Source organism: Nicotiana attenuata, chromosome 6 (genome assembly GCF_001879085.1).
Source record: "Nicotiana attenuata strain UT chromosome 6, NIATTr2, whole genome shotgun sequence".
In the NCBI taxonomy this organism is placed as follows: domain Eukaryota; kingdom Viridiplantae; phylum Streptophyta; class Magnoliopsida; order Solanales; family Solanaceae; genus Nicotiana; species Nicotiana attenuata.
The window spans coordinates 2,843,145-2,859,782 of NC_031994.1; the positions used below are offsets into that span (position 1 = coordinate 2,843,145).

The window sequence follows — 16,638 nt, forward strand, 5'->3', positions numbered from 1 at the left end:
CAACGGAGGGGAGAAACCAAAAAAGGAATGAGCCTTATCTAGTAAACCTGCGGCTGCATCGTTAAAACCAACATTTAGTTAAAAAAAACTGCTTCACTTTTCTCAAGTTCACTTCTTATTTTCTTCTCAAGTTGTTTCTTTGACTAAATTCAGAAAAAAAAAACTGAATTCATTCCTTTTAATGGCAAATTCTCTGTGTTTCACACCTTTAGCTTCATTCAACTCTGTCAATAGACCAGGTAATTTGCAGTTTCTATTAATTCTTGTAATTTATTTATCCCTTTTTGCTTAATTGGTAGTTGTATTCTCTGTCAATTACTTGAAGCATATGCTGTTTCATGTTTTCTTTTTTCATTTTAGTTTGATTCTGCATTATTGGTTTGTAATCTTTTTGGGGTTAATTTCACGTGTATTTACTGATATTTACCCTTTATAACAGTCTTGTCACAAAAATTATGGGTTGTTACATAAATGATGCTGAATTTTATTGTTTTAATGGATAATGTGACAAAAGAAATGTGACTAAAATTGTTATAATGGGTAAAATTCAGTAACTATTATAGTGCTTAAAGTTTTAGTTACCTTACCTTCTATAACAATCTAGTCACAAAAGTACATTTTGACACTTAAAACAAGCTGAATTTTATTGTTATAGGGGTTAAAATTAGGTACTTTAATGTTGCAAAAGAGATTGTGGCCAAACCGTTATATTGGGTAAAGTTCAATAACTGTTATAGTGGGTAAAATTCAGTTACTTAAACAACAACAACAAACCCAGTATAATCCCACAAGTAAGGTCTGGGGAGGGTAGTGTGTCCGCCAAACTTACTCCTACCTTGACGGCAGAGAGGTTGTTTCCGATAGACCCCCGACTCGAGGAAAGATGAAAAGAAAGCAATAGCATCAAGCAGTAACAACAATAAGATAATAAGAAAAACGAGGCGGAAGGAACAACATGTAGCAGTTACTTCAGTGTAAAAAAAAACATGTATTCTTACTATTACAATGGATAAATTTCAGTGACTTTACGCATAATTGTCATTCTTTGTGTTTGTTTATGGGTCTGCAACTGTGTGTAGAATGCTAATGTGTTTGGTTGTAAAGAGTCAATTTTGTTTTTGTGTGTAGTAATTGGGATATTTTGTACTTTTGTCAGGTCTAAATCTGATTAATGGGAATTGCACCGGAGGAAAGATTCAATGGATCAAAGATGTTTCATACAGCTCCAAGACTAACTTGAGAGTTGTGGAAGTGAAGGTAATTTTGGGCTTCTATGTATAGATAATTGTGCAAATTTGCAGTTAAATGTGCTCAATTGATATGCAATGGCTACATTTTTGACTTTAATGTTTAGACACTAAGGCTAAGATCCAGTATGACTTTAGACATATATAACTCGAGCGTGGCGGCAGCACGGAGCTAGGTGGACTAAAGGGGGTTCATGGACTTATAGTCTTGACTTGAGAATGGAGAGGAAGCTTTTAAGAAGTTTATGTGCTCATAGTCTTGGCTTGAGACTGGAGTAATGAATGTTTTTAAGAAGTTTTTTGTGCTCAAACTGGTTTAGTATTGAGAAGGAATGAGATTAAATGATTGTGGTTATACTACTTGGCTAGGAAAACCGCCAAATAGACTTGTTTGTGGGAATTCGAAAACTATGTAATTAGGAGCGGTGCTAGAAGCCCAGATATTGGTACGGACAAATCCAGTAGCTTTTGCTCAAACGGTGCATTTGTGTTAAGAAATTCATTAAGTATGTACAAATACTAACTTCAAAACCCATAAAGTTGTCGTTGGTCTAAAATTTAGAATCCATAAAGTTGAAATCCTGGCTCCGCCTCTGTTAATGTGGTGGCATCTGCATTATAGCAATTATCTCTCTATTTATGTGAAATGGGGTCAGGCCGCATCATTTCGTTCCTGATGGGATCAGGAACCTTTTTCTCGCTTTCTTTTTTCTGTCTCTCATTTCTCAGAATACTTCGTAAAGGTGAAACTCCTAAGTTTAATGCTAGCTGTAGTTCTATTGAAACTTCGGTTTGCTCCTACAATTTTTCTTTCACCTCTTTTTGTGATCTAACTATACCATCTTTTCTTCTATTTCTCTGAGTTTGTTGTATTATGCCAGAGCTTTAACATTACTCTCTATTTTCCAGGCCACTGACAGTGACAAAGACACGAAAGTAAGGAGCATAGTCTGTCAAAATTGTGATGGAAATGGTAAGTGGATTAATGCATATCTTTTGGATCTTGAATTCTTTCTCATCATTAACGATAAAGTTCAGTGAACTTCTCTCGACAAACACTCTCATGCTGTTTTTAGTCTCAAGTGACTAATATTTCTTAATACCGTAATTTTGCCTTTCGGTATATTCAATTTTTATCGAATTGTGGCGATGAAGATGATTGTAACAGAAGCAGTACTTTCGAGAGAAACTTTGTACTCCTAGATTTTAGTAAGAGAGCTATTATATCTTTTATCAATATAATGCTTGTTTTACCTCTGCTTGAGATTGTTTCTTAAAACAATTTGCTTCAAGTAGTAATTTGACTATTGATGTTAAGTGCTCGATGGAAAAACACCTTTGTTACGAGCTTCCCCCAAATTATTCATCAAAGTTTTATCTGAGAATTACAGCGTATCTGGGATTCCAACACTTTTTTTGTTACTGCTGCAGCCTTACTGGTTCTTTTTTTTTTTTTTTTGAAAAGGTAAAGGTTTATTAACTGAATACCAAGATGGTAGCAGAAAAGAGTACAAAACTGCTGGGAATATCCATGCAGTTAATAAAAATATTTTCTAAGTTACTCCATAAAATCCATGTAATGATCAATATCATCTACCAAACTAACTATTACACCAAAGAAATAGATTGTGCAAACACTTATATTTATTCTAGAAATATGATCTTTCTGCCCATCAAAGCAAGCTCTATTCCTCTCTATCCAAATAATCCAGAATATGCATAGAGGTTTGGTTCTCCAAATCTGTTTAAGTGCTTTATGTGTCTTCTGATGCTGTCAACCATTCAAAAGGTTCATGACATTCTGAGGTATGGTCCAGAAAATCCCACATAAATTGAAAAAAAGCTCCCAGCACTGTCTAGCATATCTACAATGCAAGAAAAGGTGATTAGTAGTCTCCAGTTCTTCTTCACACAAATAACAACTACTACACAGAACAAAGCCTCTCTTCTGAAGATTATTTTGGGTAAGGCAAGCTTCCCAAGCTACAGTCCAACCAAAACATGCAGCCTTGCTGGTTCTTTGCCGTGTTACATACTTAAATTTGCCTTTATGGTTCTTTTTCTTGCCTATACTCATTATTTGCACCCATGATCGTTTCATATATATATATATATTGATTACAGAGGCCTGAAATAATGCGTTTCAACTTGGATTTAGTTCAGAAAGCTCTGTTTCTTATACGCCATATTGCTCTCAGGTGCAGTATCGTGCTCACAGTGCAAAGGCTCTGGGGTTAACTCTGTAGATCATTTCAACGGGCGGTTCAAAGCTGGTGGACTATGTTGGTTGTGCAGGTAATTGTACTATCATTTTTTCTTTTGATAATTATGGTTTCACATTGTAATTTTGTTCTTAAGCAAGTCGATAAAAATGCTGCAATGCCGTCTGATTAATCATATCCTTCATGTTTGCACTTTTTTTTTCTTCAGAGGTAAAAAAGATATGTTATGTGGTGATTGCAACGGTGCTGGATTTCTTGGTGGATTTATGAGTACGTTCGATGAATAGACTTAATATGCACTATTCTCGGGTAGGTTCAGAGGCAGATTCATAATGTACACTTTGATGGGTTCAATCTTTAAAAAATTTCATTGAACTCATTGTATCTTTGAGATTATGGATTCAGAATTTAATATTTCTTAAAATTTTAGTAATTTTTCACATACATCATGCTTTTTATTAGTTGAATCATAAAAGTTGTGATCCATCCGCCCCTAGGTAGGTTGCCACCATTGATCCCAAGAGAAGCACACCGAAGTATTTGATAAACAAACAACAATATACCCAGTAAAATCTCACAAGTACGGTCTGGAGAGGGTGGGGCGTAAGCAAACCATAACCCTATCTTGTGAGAGGGAAATATTATTTTCGATTAAGTATTTGATAAACAGATTGCATTATAATTTTCCAGTTCCGGTTTCACATGTTTATATTGTAGAAGCTTCTCTCTAAAGTATGTGGAAGAAGCTTTGCATTAAGAAATTATTGTTATATGACAAAGGACTTACATTTTGGCACCTAAAGTTCATGATATCGTGTCCTAAAGTTCAAATCTTATGTCCAAAATTTTAAATTAGTAATTCGAAAAGCAGCTCAAAAATCCAAGACTTAGGTCCTAAATTCACAAATTGAGGATATTTAGTCCTGAAGTAACTGACTAATCTTTAAATACATTGTAAATTGTGAATATATTTTAAATAGCAGACGAAAATTCGCTATTGCTGCACTTTAGAAGCGACCTTTGGTAGAAGCGACGAAGTTAATTAAACTTTAGAAGCGACCTTTGGTAGAATGTCTAATCAAACATTAAAAGCAAATCAAGCCATTAAATTTGGCTTGTTTATTAAGCAGAATAATTCTCAAAATAATCTTCAAAGGGCTCCTAAGGAATAAGGATTATGCAATTTGTTTTTGTATTTACGATTGACGTATGATTAACTCTCTTATTTAAATACAATTGGCATTAATTTGCGAATTATATTCTGAGTTCTTTTATAACTTGGTAAAAATGAAGTGAATTTTTGGTACGAATTCTTTTTAGTGGATTTATATGATAAAAGTAAGTGACTTTTTTTTTTATAAAATATTTTACCAATTTTAACGCAATAAACTAAAAAAATAACCATTCGTGAAATGGTAACAGAAAATAAAAAAAACGAATAGAAAAACTCAACATTCTTCAGCTGCCGGACAAACGCAAACTCTTAACAATGGAGAGAGCAACACCTGTACGAATGCGCCACACCTCCACCGGCGATCTACCGACGTGGTCGGATGTCCCGCTGGCGAACAACTCCGCCGCCTCTGGCGATGGATCTCGCTCCGGCGAACAACTCCCACATCTTCCGGCGAAATGTTGAGAAACATGGAGAAGAGCTTTTATCACGTGCCAGGTTAAGTGCAATTTCGATTGTCAAATTGCCATCCTTTGCTTCAGAGTTGCCGTAGTGTAAGGGTGATTGGGTGAGAATTGGAGGTATAGAATCATAAAAGAAAAAAAAAAAGAAAAAAAAGGAGATTGGGGAGAGGATTGCTGTGGGCTACAGTTATTTCTTTGAAAAACAATAGAAAACATTAATAAAGAACTCTTGAAAGATAAAAATGAAAAGTTTTGAATTATGACTATTGGACACCAAATTTGCTTACATAATCTTTAGTTAGCCATCAAAATTTATTAATCTAACGTGGATACAGACTTTCTGGTATACAAGCTAATTAATTAAGCCAGTGGTTGTTAACTAACATGGTTTCTTATATTATATTGTACAATCCTCAAATAATATATATATAGATTAACACTCTTCCCTTGATGGAAATTCATTTCTATGAAGACATTTCTTAGCTAGTATAATTTCCCTATCAGCAACTTGAGAGTTAACCAAAATTTGCGGTTTTCAGCTCTTTTATAGGGTTTTTCTGTGGCTGCATCAGTCACGAAGTGATCAACTCTAATGACGATTGCTTTCCCCTATAAATACCTCATCATACTCAATTTTAAAAATCTCTTCCTTCTTCCTTGCATTCATCTCCCTAACTTTTCCTCATATTTCGTCATCTTTTTCTTGTATTTCCTTCATTAAAGATATCTTTTTCAACACCAGACCCACGTAAAATGGTGATTGTTGATGAACTTACTCCTTCTACTACCCCTACCAGGAGTAGGAGAGGTGACAGACTCCGTAGTTTAGGTTCATTATCTACTCGTAGTTCTACTCCTCAAAGTAGTAATGTCAAACCAACTTCTTCTAGGGCTGAATCTCCCTTAACCCCTAGATCTTCTTCTAAGGGGAGGGATCAGAATGAACTCATGCGTGAGCCTATAGTTTCTGAGATTGTCCCTCAAGAGTTTTCTTTCGTATCAGACCGCGAAGCTATGAAAAAATAGGTTTCTTCTATAGAATCTCTTAACCCCGCTTAACATTACCCAAACTTGATTACTCCTGGACTTCTTTTTTTGGTTTGACGTGAATGCCACTGGAAACCAGATTTTCCAGTATTGATTCTTGGTTCTAATCAAAGAATCACTTCTTACCATGCTAGTTTTTCTTTTGTTTACACCTATCCTTTCAATTTAGGGTTTAAACCTCCCATTGACCCTGTGATTATTGAGTTCTCTCGCTACTTTAATGTTTGCCTCAGTCACATCGTGTGGAGGGCAGTTGCTTGCCTTCGCTACTTGTCGGATTTGGTTTCCGCCCCTTTTACGTTCCGTCACTTGCTTCACCTTTATTCTCCAAAACTGTTTCGTGAAGGTGTCTTTTCCCTCATGGCTAGAAGTAAAAGGGTTTTAATCAGCCCCTAGGATGACTGCGACCGTGGCTGGTATGCTCAATTTGTTGCTACCCTGACTCGTGGATTAGTGGGTGATGAAAACATGCATTTCCCTGAAAAGTGAAACTTTGCACGTAAGTGTTTTCCCCCTTTTCCTTACTTTTCTTCATGTCTTGATTTTCTTTAAATGAATGTATGTTCATTTTTTCAGCAACCATGGAAGTTTTCGAAGAAATTCCTGACTTTCGTGCTTGGGTAGAAAAAATGTTGACTGCTGCCCATGGATAAGAGGTCCTGGAAATTTCTTTCTCAGAAATTTGGCGGAAAGTGAAGACTCACGGTAACTTTTTATTCCCATGATTTCCTTCCTCTTTGCTTGTTCCTTCCTTTTAATGCATATACTTTTTTTCCTTTTTTATTAGGGTTTGCCATTCACGGCATCAGCCCCGCTTCTGTTCCCCCTATGAGGCTTTTTGTAAGCTCTGCACAAGAACAAATTTTAAGTGTATCTTCTTCCAAGAGGAAAACTGCTGAAGCCCGTGGGTCTGAAGATGAAGAGGATGCCGAAGAAGGTTCCTTGGTGAGGAAACTGCGTGTCAGAAGGCGCGTGGTTTTGAATGATGAAACCATGTCTCTCAAGATCCCCCTTCAAGTTCAATTCCTTTTAGTCTCGTTGATGAGCCAGAGAATGTCCATGTGAATATCTATGATGAAGATGCTGGTAATTTTGATACCCTCCCCCCCCAAGTCCCGTTGAAAGGTTATTTGCCCAAGGTTTTGGAGGTGAAGAAGAATTTGGGCCTGTTTCTGAAGAGCTGCCTCTTGCCTCTCTTCCAATGTTGTCAGTTACACCTACTGTTAATCCCCCTATTTCTCTACCAACAGTTACCCCAGTGGTTGCCCTACTATTGTTCCTCGTGAAGAAGACGAGCCTTCCGGCAGCAGGCGGGGTATGAAAAAAGTCCTAATTGAAGTCCCTGATAGTGAGAATCTATTGAAAAAGTCTGGTCACGATGCTGTGTGGTTAAAACCACTTCCTGCTCTCTTGGAAAGAAAAAAGCTCGAGGGTCATAGTTCTTTGACCTTGATGAATGACATTATCCATTCTTCCCTCAAGGTATATCTTTACTTACTTATTTTTCTTTCCTTCTTTTTTCAATCATAACTCCCCTTCGTTTGTCTTTATGTAGATCAATTTGATAGGTACAGAGCTTATGAGAAGGATTTCTCGGACAAATCTGCAGGTGATTGAGTTGTACACCGAGGCTCATAATTGGAAAGAGCAATTCGAAGGCCTCCGACTGGAGAAAGACGTTCTTGCTGAGGAGAAAGGATCTTTAGAACAACAATTGAGGTTGATCTCCGCTGAATTAGTGATTTTAAAAGCTTCTTCCGATTAAGTTGAGAAAGAAAAGGACAGATTGGAATGCTCCTTCGCTAAACAACACTCCAAGGAAACTGAAGAGATAAGGAGTTTGAAAGAGCTTCTTAATCAAAAAGAGGTGTACGCAGGTGATCTGGTACATATGCTTACCCGGGCTCAAGAAGGCCTTCGTGCTTCTACAGACAAGATTCAGTTCCTTGAGAGTTTTCTTACTCATTTAAATGCAGCTTATGAAGCCCCAGAAGCAGAAAAAGAAGAGTTAAAAGCTGAGATCGAGCAGTGGGAAAAGGATACGAGGCCCTTAAAGACAAGTTAACACTTGATGTTAGCTGGGCTTTTTTGCACTCGCTTCGAGACTCTAACTGAAGCTAGCCAGGAGGGTTTTGACCTCTATGCTGAAAATGCAAAGGCTAAAGAGATGATTTAACAGACTCAACAACATCAAAGCTTCTCTATACCCGAGGATGAAAGTTCCAAAGGTGATGGTGATGGAGTTACTCCTAGTGAAATTGATGTTCAACCCTCATCTTCTCAAGTTAATCCTTCTTTTCCCGTGGATGATGCTCCCTAGTTTTTTCCCTCTTGACTTTTGTTGAAGTTGTTTGTTTTTGGTTTTTGTTGGAATTCTCTTCTTGTTTTTTAGATAATATTTGGAAGATTTTTCGCCCCTATTTTTGGGGTGATGATATAAATATCTCTTTGCTGCATATTATACTTTTTGAAATATCACTTTGCTGCATACTATGCTTTTTGCTCTTTCAGTTTTTGAGCTTATACTTACATTTAAAATGCTTTATCAGACCGTGACTTCAATATGCACTAGGTTTTATAAAAGAGGGCCCTTTTTATATCAACAACACTGACGAAGATGACATCTCATCTTCATATTGGTGCAAAGATATGAAACATGAAGTAATTTGAGGAAGTTTTATTTTTTAAACTTTCAAATTAATAAGTTTAAACGAACTCTTCAAAAGTGCTTTCTTTGTAGCAGGTTTACAAATTCAGGTATTTCTTCCCATGACTAAATTTATGGCCTTAACCTAGAAGCTCATGGGAATATTTATGGCCTTTTTACTGTTCATCCTTTTTGCGAGCTCGAACGCCTTTGAAATTTTTTCTTCAAGGGTTTCTTCAAGATTTTGATTTTGGGTGAACTCTGCTCTTGGTATACATCTTTTTTCCTTATGTATCCTTCTATATCATAGCCCCCCCCCCCCCCCCCAGTGTTAGAGCATTGAAGCATGAGATCTCGAACTCTGGATCAAATCCTTACTTATGATCCTTTTCTTGCAAAGGGAAATACATACAAGACTCGGAGATAATCTTTTAGATAATGATTGCATAACCCTTTTGCCATCAGAAATGTTGTAACCTAGACCGGAAATAATTTAGTATTCCGTGTGTCTTTCGGGTTTAATATCATCATTTGGTACGGGCCAACTTTTTGCCTATCATCTAAGATGGTTAGTAAAATTCAAATGAACAAAATAAAATTGAACTTGTATGATACCTGCCCGTGGGTATTAACATCTTTTAGAAGTAATACTTCTTCAAATGGACTGGATTCCAATGTGATGGTAACACCTTGCCATCCATGGTTTCCAACTCGTATGTACCTTTTCCAGCAATGCCCCTAACCCTATGTGGGCCTTCCCAATTTGGACTCAATTTTCCTTCGCTTGCCGCTATTGTTGACTGGAACAAATTTTTGAGGACGAAGTCCCCAATTTTGAAGTACCTCAGGTTGGCCTTCCTATTATAGTATCATTCAATCATCTGCTTTTGAGCAGCCATCTAAATTAATGTTGCTTCCCTCCTTTCTTCTATCAAATCTAAATTTACTCGTAGCTCTTCCTCGGTTGTTGCCTTAGTAGTATGTGTGTACCTCGTGCTTACTTCATCTATCTCCACCAGAATTAGAGCTTCTGTTCCGCACACAAGTGAAAATGGGGTTTCTCTCGTACTAGTTTACTTCGTTGTTCAGTAAGCCCATAGCACATCGGTAGCACTTCTGGCCATTTGCCTGATTCTTCCAATCGCTTTTTTAAGTTGTTGATGATGACCTTATTTGTCGACTCAGCTTGCCCGTTAGCCACTGGGTGGTAAGGTGCAGAAGTGATTCGTTTATTCTGCTAGCTTTCGAAAAAAGTCAGTAACTTTTGCTCCTATGAACTGTGGGCCATTGTCACAGACGATCTCCTTTCGGACTCCAAATCGACATATAATATTTCTCCAAATAAAATCCATAACTTCCTTTTCTCGCACCTGTTTAAAGGCACCTTCTTCTACCCATTATGAGCAATAATCCATTAGAATTAACAAGAATCGTACCTTTCCCTTATATTGAGGTAAAGGCCCTACGATGTCTATCCCCCATTTCATGAAGGGCCATGGTGATATGACTGAATGCAATAGTTCCGCCGGTCGATGCATATTATTGGCGTATCATTGGCATTTATCGCACCATGCTATGAAGCTTTTTGCTTCCTCTTCCATTTTTGGCCAATAATATTCTGCCTTTATTAATATCATCGCCAACGATCTTCCCGTGGCATGATTGCCATAATGCCCCTCGTGTACTTATTTCATTACATATTTCGTTTGTGATGGTCCAAGGTATCGTGCTAAAGGTTCACCAAACATTTTGCAATATAAATTCTCGCAAATTAAGCAATACTAAGCAGCTTTCAACCGTAACAATCGGAATTTCTTCTTATCCTCAGGCAAAATACTATACTGCAAAAAGTTCACAAATTCGTTTCTCCAATCCCAAGTTAAATTATTGAAATTTACCTCACTCTTGGTTTGGTCGAGGGCTGAATGAAACAGATGTACCACAATAGTGTTTTCTGCATTTGTTGCATCAGCGATAGACGTGAGATTTGCCAATGCGTCTACTTCTGCATTTTCCTCCCTAGGTATTTGCACAACTTTCCATGTTTAAAATTGCCTAAGCAATTTTTTTACCTTTTTGAGGTACAGTTGCATTCGTGTCTCTCTTGTCACGTAAGTCCTCTGCATTTGATTAACTACTAGCTGCGAGTCACTTTTGATTAGAATTTGTTCAATACCAAGTTCTCATGCGAGTTCCAAGTCTGCAATCACAGCTTCATACTCTACCTCATTGTTAGTAATTGAGTAGCATTTTATTGCTTGTCTTATGATTTCTCCTAAGGTGGAATTAAAACAATCCCCAAACCTGCTCCTTTAATATTTGAAGAACCGTTAGTAAATAAGGTCCAAGTCCTCAGATTAGCTCCGGTAAATATTTTGTAGCTCTTTTTCTGCTTCAGGAACTAAGCTCGAGCTAAAATCTGCTAAAACCTGAGATTTTATAGTGGTTTAAGGCTGATATATAATATCATATTCACTGAGTTCTATAGCCCATTAAGCTAACCTACCTGACAATTCTTGTTTATGCATTCCTTAGTGGGACAACAGTTATAACGGAAATAGGTTGACATTGAAAGTAAGGTTGTAACTTTCTTGACACCATAATTAAGCTAAAGCAAGTTTTTCTAGGTGAGGATACCGTGTCTCAGCATCTAGTAAAGTCTTACTAACATAATAAATTGGAGATTGTTTACCTTTATCTTCACGTACCAATATTGCGTTTACCGTTACTTCTGATACAACGAGGTAGATGAGCAACCACTCTCCGTCTTTTGGTTTTGCTAACATAGGTGAATTTGATAGATACGCTTTTAAGTCCTTCAAAGCTTGTTGACACTCTTCAGTTCATATAAATTGATTTTGCTTTTTCAATACGGAAAAGAACTTAAAGCATTTTTTGATGACCCTTGACCAACATATCGTCTATATAGACTTCCATAGTATTTCCTAGGTGTTACTTGAAACATTTTGGTCACCAATCTTTGATATGTGGCTCCGTCATTTTTCAAACCAAATGGCATGACTTTGTAGCAATAAGTCCCCCTATCTATGATAAACGGGGTTTTTCCTCATCTAGAGGGTCCATTTTTATCTGATTATAACAAGAATAGGCATCTAAAAAACATAAAATCTCATGAACTGTGGTAGAATCAATTAATTGATCTATGTGTGGTAAAGGAAATGAATCTTTATGTAACGATCCGACCGGTCGTTTTGAGCAATTTGCACTTCGCTCGATAATTTGAGGGCATGAGTAGCTCCATATGATGTATTGTGACTTGTGTGAACCGTCGATTTCGGTTTTCAGGCTATTCGAAATCGATTTGGAAGAATGAATTTTATGATTAAAGCTTTAAACTGGAAGAGTTGACCAAATTTAACCTTTTATTATTTGACCTCAGATTAGAGTTTTGATGGTTCCGTTAGGTCCAGATGGTGATTTGAGACTCGAACATATGTCTGGATTTGCTTTTGGATATTTTTAGAAGGTTTCGGCACTAAATGGCGAAAGTTGAAAATTTGAAGGTTTGGAAAGTTCATAAGTTTGACCGAGAGTTGACTTCGGGGATATCGAATTCGGATTGTGACTCTGTGAATTGGAATAACTTCATTATGACATTTGAGACTTGTGTGCAAAATTTAGGTTCATTCCGGATTGATTTGGCATGTTTCGACGCGAGTTTTGGAAGTTGAAAGTTCAAAGTTAATTTAAGTTTGAATTGTGGTATGATTCGTCGTTTTGATGTTTTTATGTATAATTTGAGGCCTCGAATAAGTCCGTATTATGTTATAGGACCTGCTGGTATATTCGGACAGGGTCCCGAGTAGCTCGGGTAATTTCTGGACGCTCGGATAGTTTTTGGATTAAGTTGAATTTTTTGGGGCTGCTGGTTCTGGTGTTTTGCACCCCCGACTGGTATTGCGCATGTGCGATGGTCGCAAAAGCAAGACCATGAGCGCAGAAGTGAATAACACTATTGGCTAGGAGGCCGCAAATGCAGAGTTTTCTTCACCTATGCGAAGGCGCAGATGCGGAAATTTTAAGCGGAAATGGACTATTGGCGAGGGGTCGCAAATGGGGAAATTTTTTTGCGCAGAAGCGCGACAGCAGAAGTGGGAAAATGATCGTAGAAGTGATGGCTGCTGAGTTTGAGCCTGTTCGCAAAAGAGAAGGCTGGGTCGCGCACGCGAATTTGCAGAAGCGGAAATTGGTTCGCAAATGCGAATAATGATGGGCAGATTCAATACATTTCGAGGTTTTGGTTCTTTTACCATATTTTGAGATTTAGGGCTCGGATTGAAGCGATTTTTGAGGCGATTTTCACCACATGGATTGGGGTAAGTGTTCTCTACTTGGTTTTAATTTTATTTCATGAATCTATCTTCGTTTTTGGCATTTGATTGAGGATTTCAAGAGGGAAATCGGGGGGTTTTGTCTAAACTTTCATAGAGTGAATGTTTGAGGTTTGAACGTCGATTTGGAGTTGGATTTGAGTGAAACTAATATGGTTGGACTTGCAATTGAATGGGTTGTCAGATTTTGTGAGTTTCATCGGGTTCCGAGGTGCGGGCTCGGGTTTGACTTTTTGGTTGATTTTGGGCTTTTGATTAAAGATTCGACCTTTATCATTTGGAATTGTTTCTTTAGGCAATATTTGATGTATTTGAGTTGCTTTTGGCTAGTTTTGAGCCGTTCGGAGGTCGGTACGTGCGGGATGGCATTTTTTGGAGCATCGATTGGCTCGCTCGGTATTGGATTTGGCTTGTTCGAGGTAAGTAACACTTCTAAAACTTGCTGTTGAGGGTATGAATCCTTGAATACATGTGATATGTGTTTAGTGTTGAGGTGACGAGCGTATGGGTGTGCACCGTGTGAATTGTGACTCGATTATTTCTGTGGTACTGTGTAGTTACCTAATCTTATTTGTATCTATAAAACCTCTACGTGCTAGAGTAAGCTGTGATCCATGTTAGAAACCATGTCTAGATTATATGCTTATCTGTTGGAACCCACTAAGGTTATTTCTGCTATTGAGTTATTTGCTTACACTGCAATTACATACTCAGTCATACGCATTCATTTCCATATCATATCTTAGTCTCTGTTACTATTTATTGATACATCACATCATCATTTTGGGTTGATGTTCATGACATTGTGAACCTGAGAGACTGGAGAGATTGATGACTGAGTGAGGATGAGGGCCTTATTGTGAGGATATTGATGGGATCGGGCTGCACGGCGCAGAAGGTATTATGATTCATGATGGGATGGGGCTGCACGCTACAGCAGGTATTATTGATTCATGCCATGATTGACTTATTATAGCGCTTGGGCTGGATTTGCCTCTCCGGAGTCTGTACACTCACAGTGAGTGCAGTTGCTATTGATTCTTTGGGCTGGATCTGCCCCATACAGTACCGAGTGGAAGTGTGAGTGCGAGTGCCGAGAGCGAGTGTCGAGTGATTTGGAGGACTGAGTGGCTGTGGGACTGAGTGACTATGAAGGCTGAGTGACTATGAGAAATGAGTGACTCTGAGGACTGAGTGACTGGGAGGACTGAGTGAATTGATACTCTGAGAGTATGCATATGATTTTATCACTGTGTTGTATAGCATTTGACATGCAGGCATAGAGATGCATTTTCCTGTTGTACGGTATTATGTCATTCATGACTTCTCATACACATTAGCATGTCGACATAGAGATGTACTTTCCTCATGAAATCTGATAATGAAATATTTACCTGTTAAAAGTTTTGGAAAAAATCACAGTTTTACAAACTTACTCATATTTTGGTGTTTCGGTAAAAGATTTAAGTTTTACTGTTATACTTGAAAAGCATGCCTAATTTCCAAACTGTGAACGAGCTGAGCATTTTACCTTTGAGTTATTTCTTTTATCACTTTAATTATATTGTTATGAACTATTGTTGGCTATTGGTGTTGGACTCCGACATTTGTCCCACCTCGTCACTACTTTCAACCTAAGGTTAGGTTTGTTACTTATTGAGTACATGGGATCAGTTGTACTGATATTATACTTCTGCACCTTGCGTGCAGATGTTGGATGTTGATGTTGCTGTGTATGGCGGGAGCTGGATTTGAAGGTGTACCTGCGTTCCGATCATAGTTGCCTCTTGATCTTAGTAGCTTTAGAATTTTAATCTGTTCATGTATATTTCAAACAGATGATGTATTTTTTTCTTACCAGCTTTGTGAATTGTAAATCTTAGAAGCTCCTGATTTGTAGTACCAGTCCTTGGGAAATGTATAAAGGTTCAGTTATTTTATCATTCATTTGTCTCAATAAATCTCGTTAAATTGGATAGTTGTTAATTGGCTTACCTGGCTGGTTGGGTTAGGTGCCATCATGACTAGTTGGATTTTGAGTCGTAACAAGTTGGTATCCGAGCTCTAGGTTCATGGGTTCTACAAGTCATGAGCAAGTGTCTAGTAGAGTTTTACAGATCGGCATGATGACATCCATACCTATCTTTGAGAGGCTACAGGGCATTTAGGATAAACTTCCCATCTTTCTTTCCTTATCGTGCGACATTGATTCAGCGTGAAGCGTATCGCTTTGAATTCCTTCCACTCACTCGTACGCGTATGTGAATGCTCGGTACCAGCTGTACATCGACGGCTTGTGATTCCATGGATGAGGTGCGAGATGTGATTTCTGTGTGCTGATGATGGGCCAGTCTGGGGGACTTGAGGTCGGGTTTTGACTGTAGCTTGAGCACATGGATTTTAGTTATGTGAGCACGTACTTTTGGATTTATATGTCCGGTAGTGTCCCTATGAGTGGAATTTGTGGCTCGATGAGTGGCTGGATAGCTATATGATGAGTATGATGTGACTGCGGGATGTGTTCAGATGATTTGAATGTGACGGGAAGAGTTTGCTTGGGATGTGAAAAGGACAAGTGGTGCTTGATTTTGTTTTGGATGTGACGTATAGTCTCGAGTTATAAGTGTATTAAAGGATCTTTCATGTTGTTTAACTGTGGAACAAATTATACTCTCATGTCTTGTTGATGAGTTCAGACTTAGAAGATTAAGTGATTGCGTAGTAGTCGTGGCTGTGAAAGGGTATAAAGAGATGTCAGTTTGAAGCTAAGCAGGTGGGTTATCTCCTGCGGGGTGGTCTACGGATGTGTGATCCTTATGATGTTGTATGGAGAGTTTCTTTTCTACCAGTGGGTTATAGGTGTTGCGATTTGAGTTTGGATTGGTTGAGAAAGTTGACCTGACCGTCACGAGGATAAATGTGAGCTTAGCGGATGATTTGAGGTGTTTTATGGTTGGTGTTACATGAGCTTATGAAGGGTTTAGTTGAATCTCACTACGGTATTATGGCAGTAATAGAGTATGGGCATTGTAAGTTATCGAATGTTTTGATCTATGGCTTTGAGCCAAGTAGGAGAGTCGGCTGTCAACGATTTGATTGCATGGTTACGTGTTGTATTGGTTTCAGTCTGAGGCATAATTGTGGATCGGTTATGACTTGCAGAGGCTGGTTTGGGGGATGACTTAAGCAAGGAATACAATTGTGGGTGTCACGATTGTGGTACTTTGGGGTGCTAAGAGGGAATACAACGGCTATGGGCCTTAGTGTGATGTGGTTTTATGCCAGGGTCTCGTGTGGTGAGTTTTGGTTGAGGATCGTGGTGTTCTGGCAAGGAGAAGTGTCAACTTGAGTGTAATTCTGAAGGAACTCGGAGAAATATGACAACTTGGTAATATCTTGGATCAGCACGGTAATGGATATGATCGGTTCTTTGGGTAGTTATGATGTGGTGAGTCTCTACAGGTGTTTTGTGGTAATACCCTTGG

The 16,638-nt window shown here is 38.2% G+C and overlaps 2 protein-coding genes and 1 long non-coding RNA gene across 3 annotated transcripts; 2 read left to right on the top strand and 1 right to left on the bottom strand.

Moving 5' to 3' along the window:
- LOC109226486 lies at positions 57 to 3,913 on the top strand. The gene is made up of 5 exons (XM_019391249.1): positions 57 to 239; positions 1,157 to 1,257; positions 2,157 to 2,220; positions 3,446 to 3,542; positions 3,678 to 3,913. The coding sequence occupies exons 1-5, from the start codon at positions 182 to 184 to the stop codon at positions 3,754 to 3,756; spliced, it is 399 nt and encodes a 132-aa protein (XP_019246794.1). The 5' UTR covers positions 57 to 181; the 3' UTR covers positions 3,757 to 3,913.
- LOC109226487 lies at positions 2,891 to 5,506 on the bottom strand. Its single transcript, XR_002068063.1, has 2 exons — positions 4,975 to 5,506; positions 2,891 to 3,112 (listed from the first exon to the last, which is right to left on the bottom strand). It is a non-coding gene; the product is annotated as an uncharacterized LOC109226487 (long non-coding RNA).
- LOC109228151 lies at positions 6,949 to 8,528 on the top strand. Its single transcript, XM_019393328.1, has 2 exons — positions 6,949 to 7,636; positions 7,710 to 8,528. The coding sequence occupies exons 1-2, from the start codon at positions 7,472 to 7,474 to the stop codon at positions 7,917 to 7,919; spliced, it is 375 nt and encodes a 124-aa protein (XP_019248873.1). The 5' UTR covers positions 6,949 to 7,471; the 3' UTR covers positions 7,920 to 8,528.

Coding starts and splice junctions, on each gene's coding strand:
- LOC109228151 (XM_019393328.1), top strand. CDS start 7,472: ATGAAAAAAGTCCTAATTGAAGTCCCTGATAGTGAGAATCTATTGAAA. Junction 7,637..7,709: donor TTATCCATTCTTCCCTCAAG/GTATATCTTTAC, acceptor GTCTTTATGTAG/ATCAATTTGATAGGTACAGA.
- LOC109226486 (XM_019391249.1), top strand. CDS start 182: ATGGCAAATTCTCTGTGTTTCACACCTTTAGCTTCATTCAACTCTGTC. Junction 1,258..2,156: donor TGAGAGTTGTGGAAGTGAAG/GTAATTTTGGGC, acceptor TCTATTTTCCAG/GCCACTGACAGTGACAAAGA. Junction 3,543..3,677: donor GGACTATGTTGGTTGTGCAG/GTAATTGTACTA, acceptor TTTTTTCTTCAG/AGGTAAAAAAGATATGTTAT.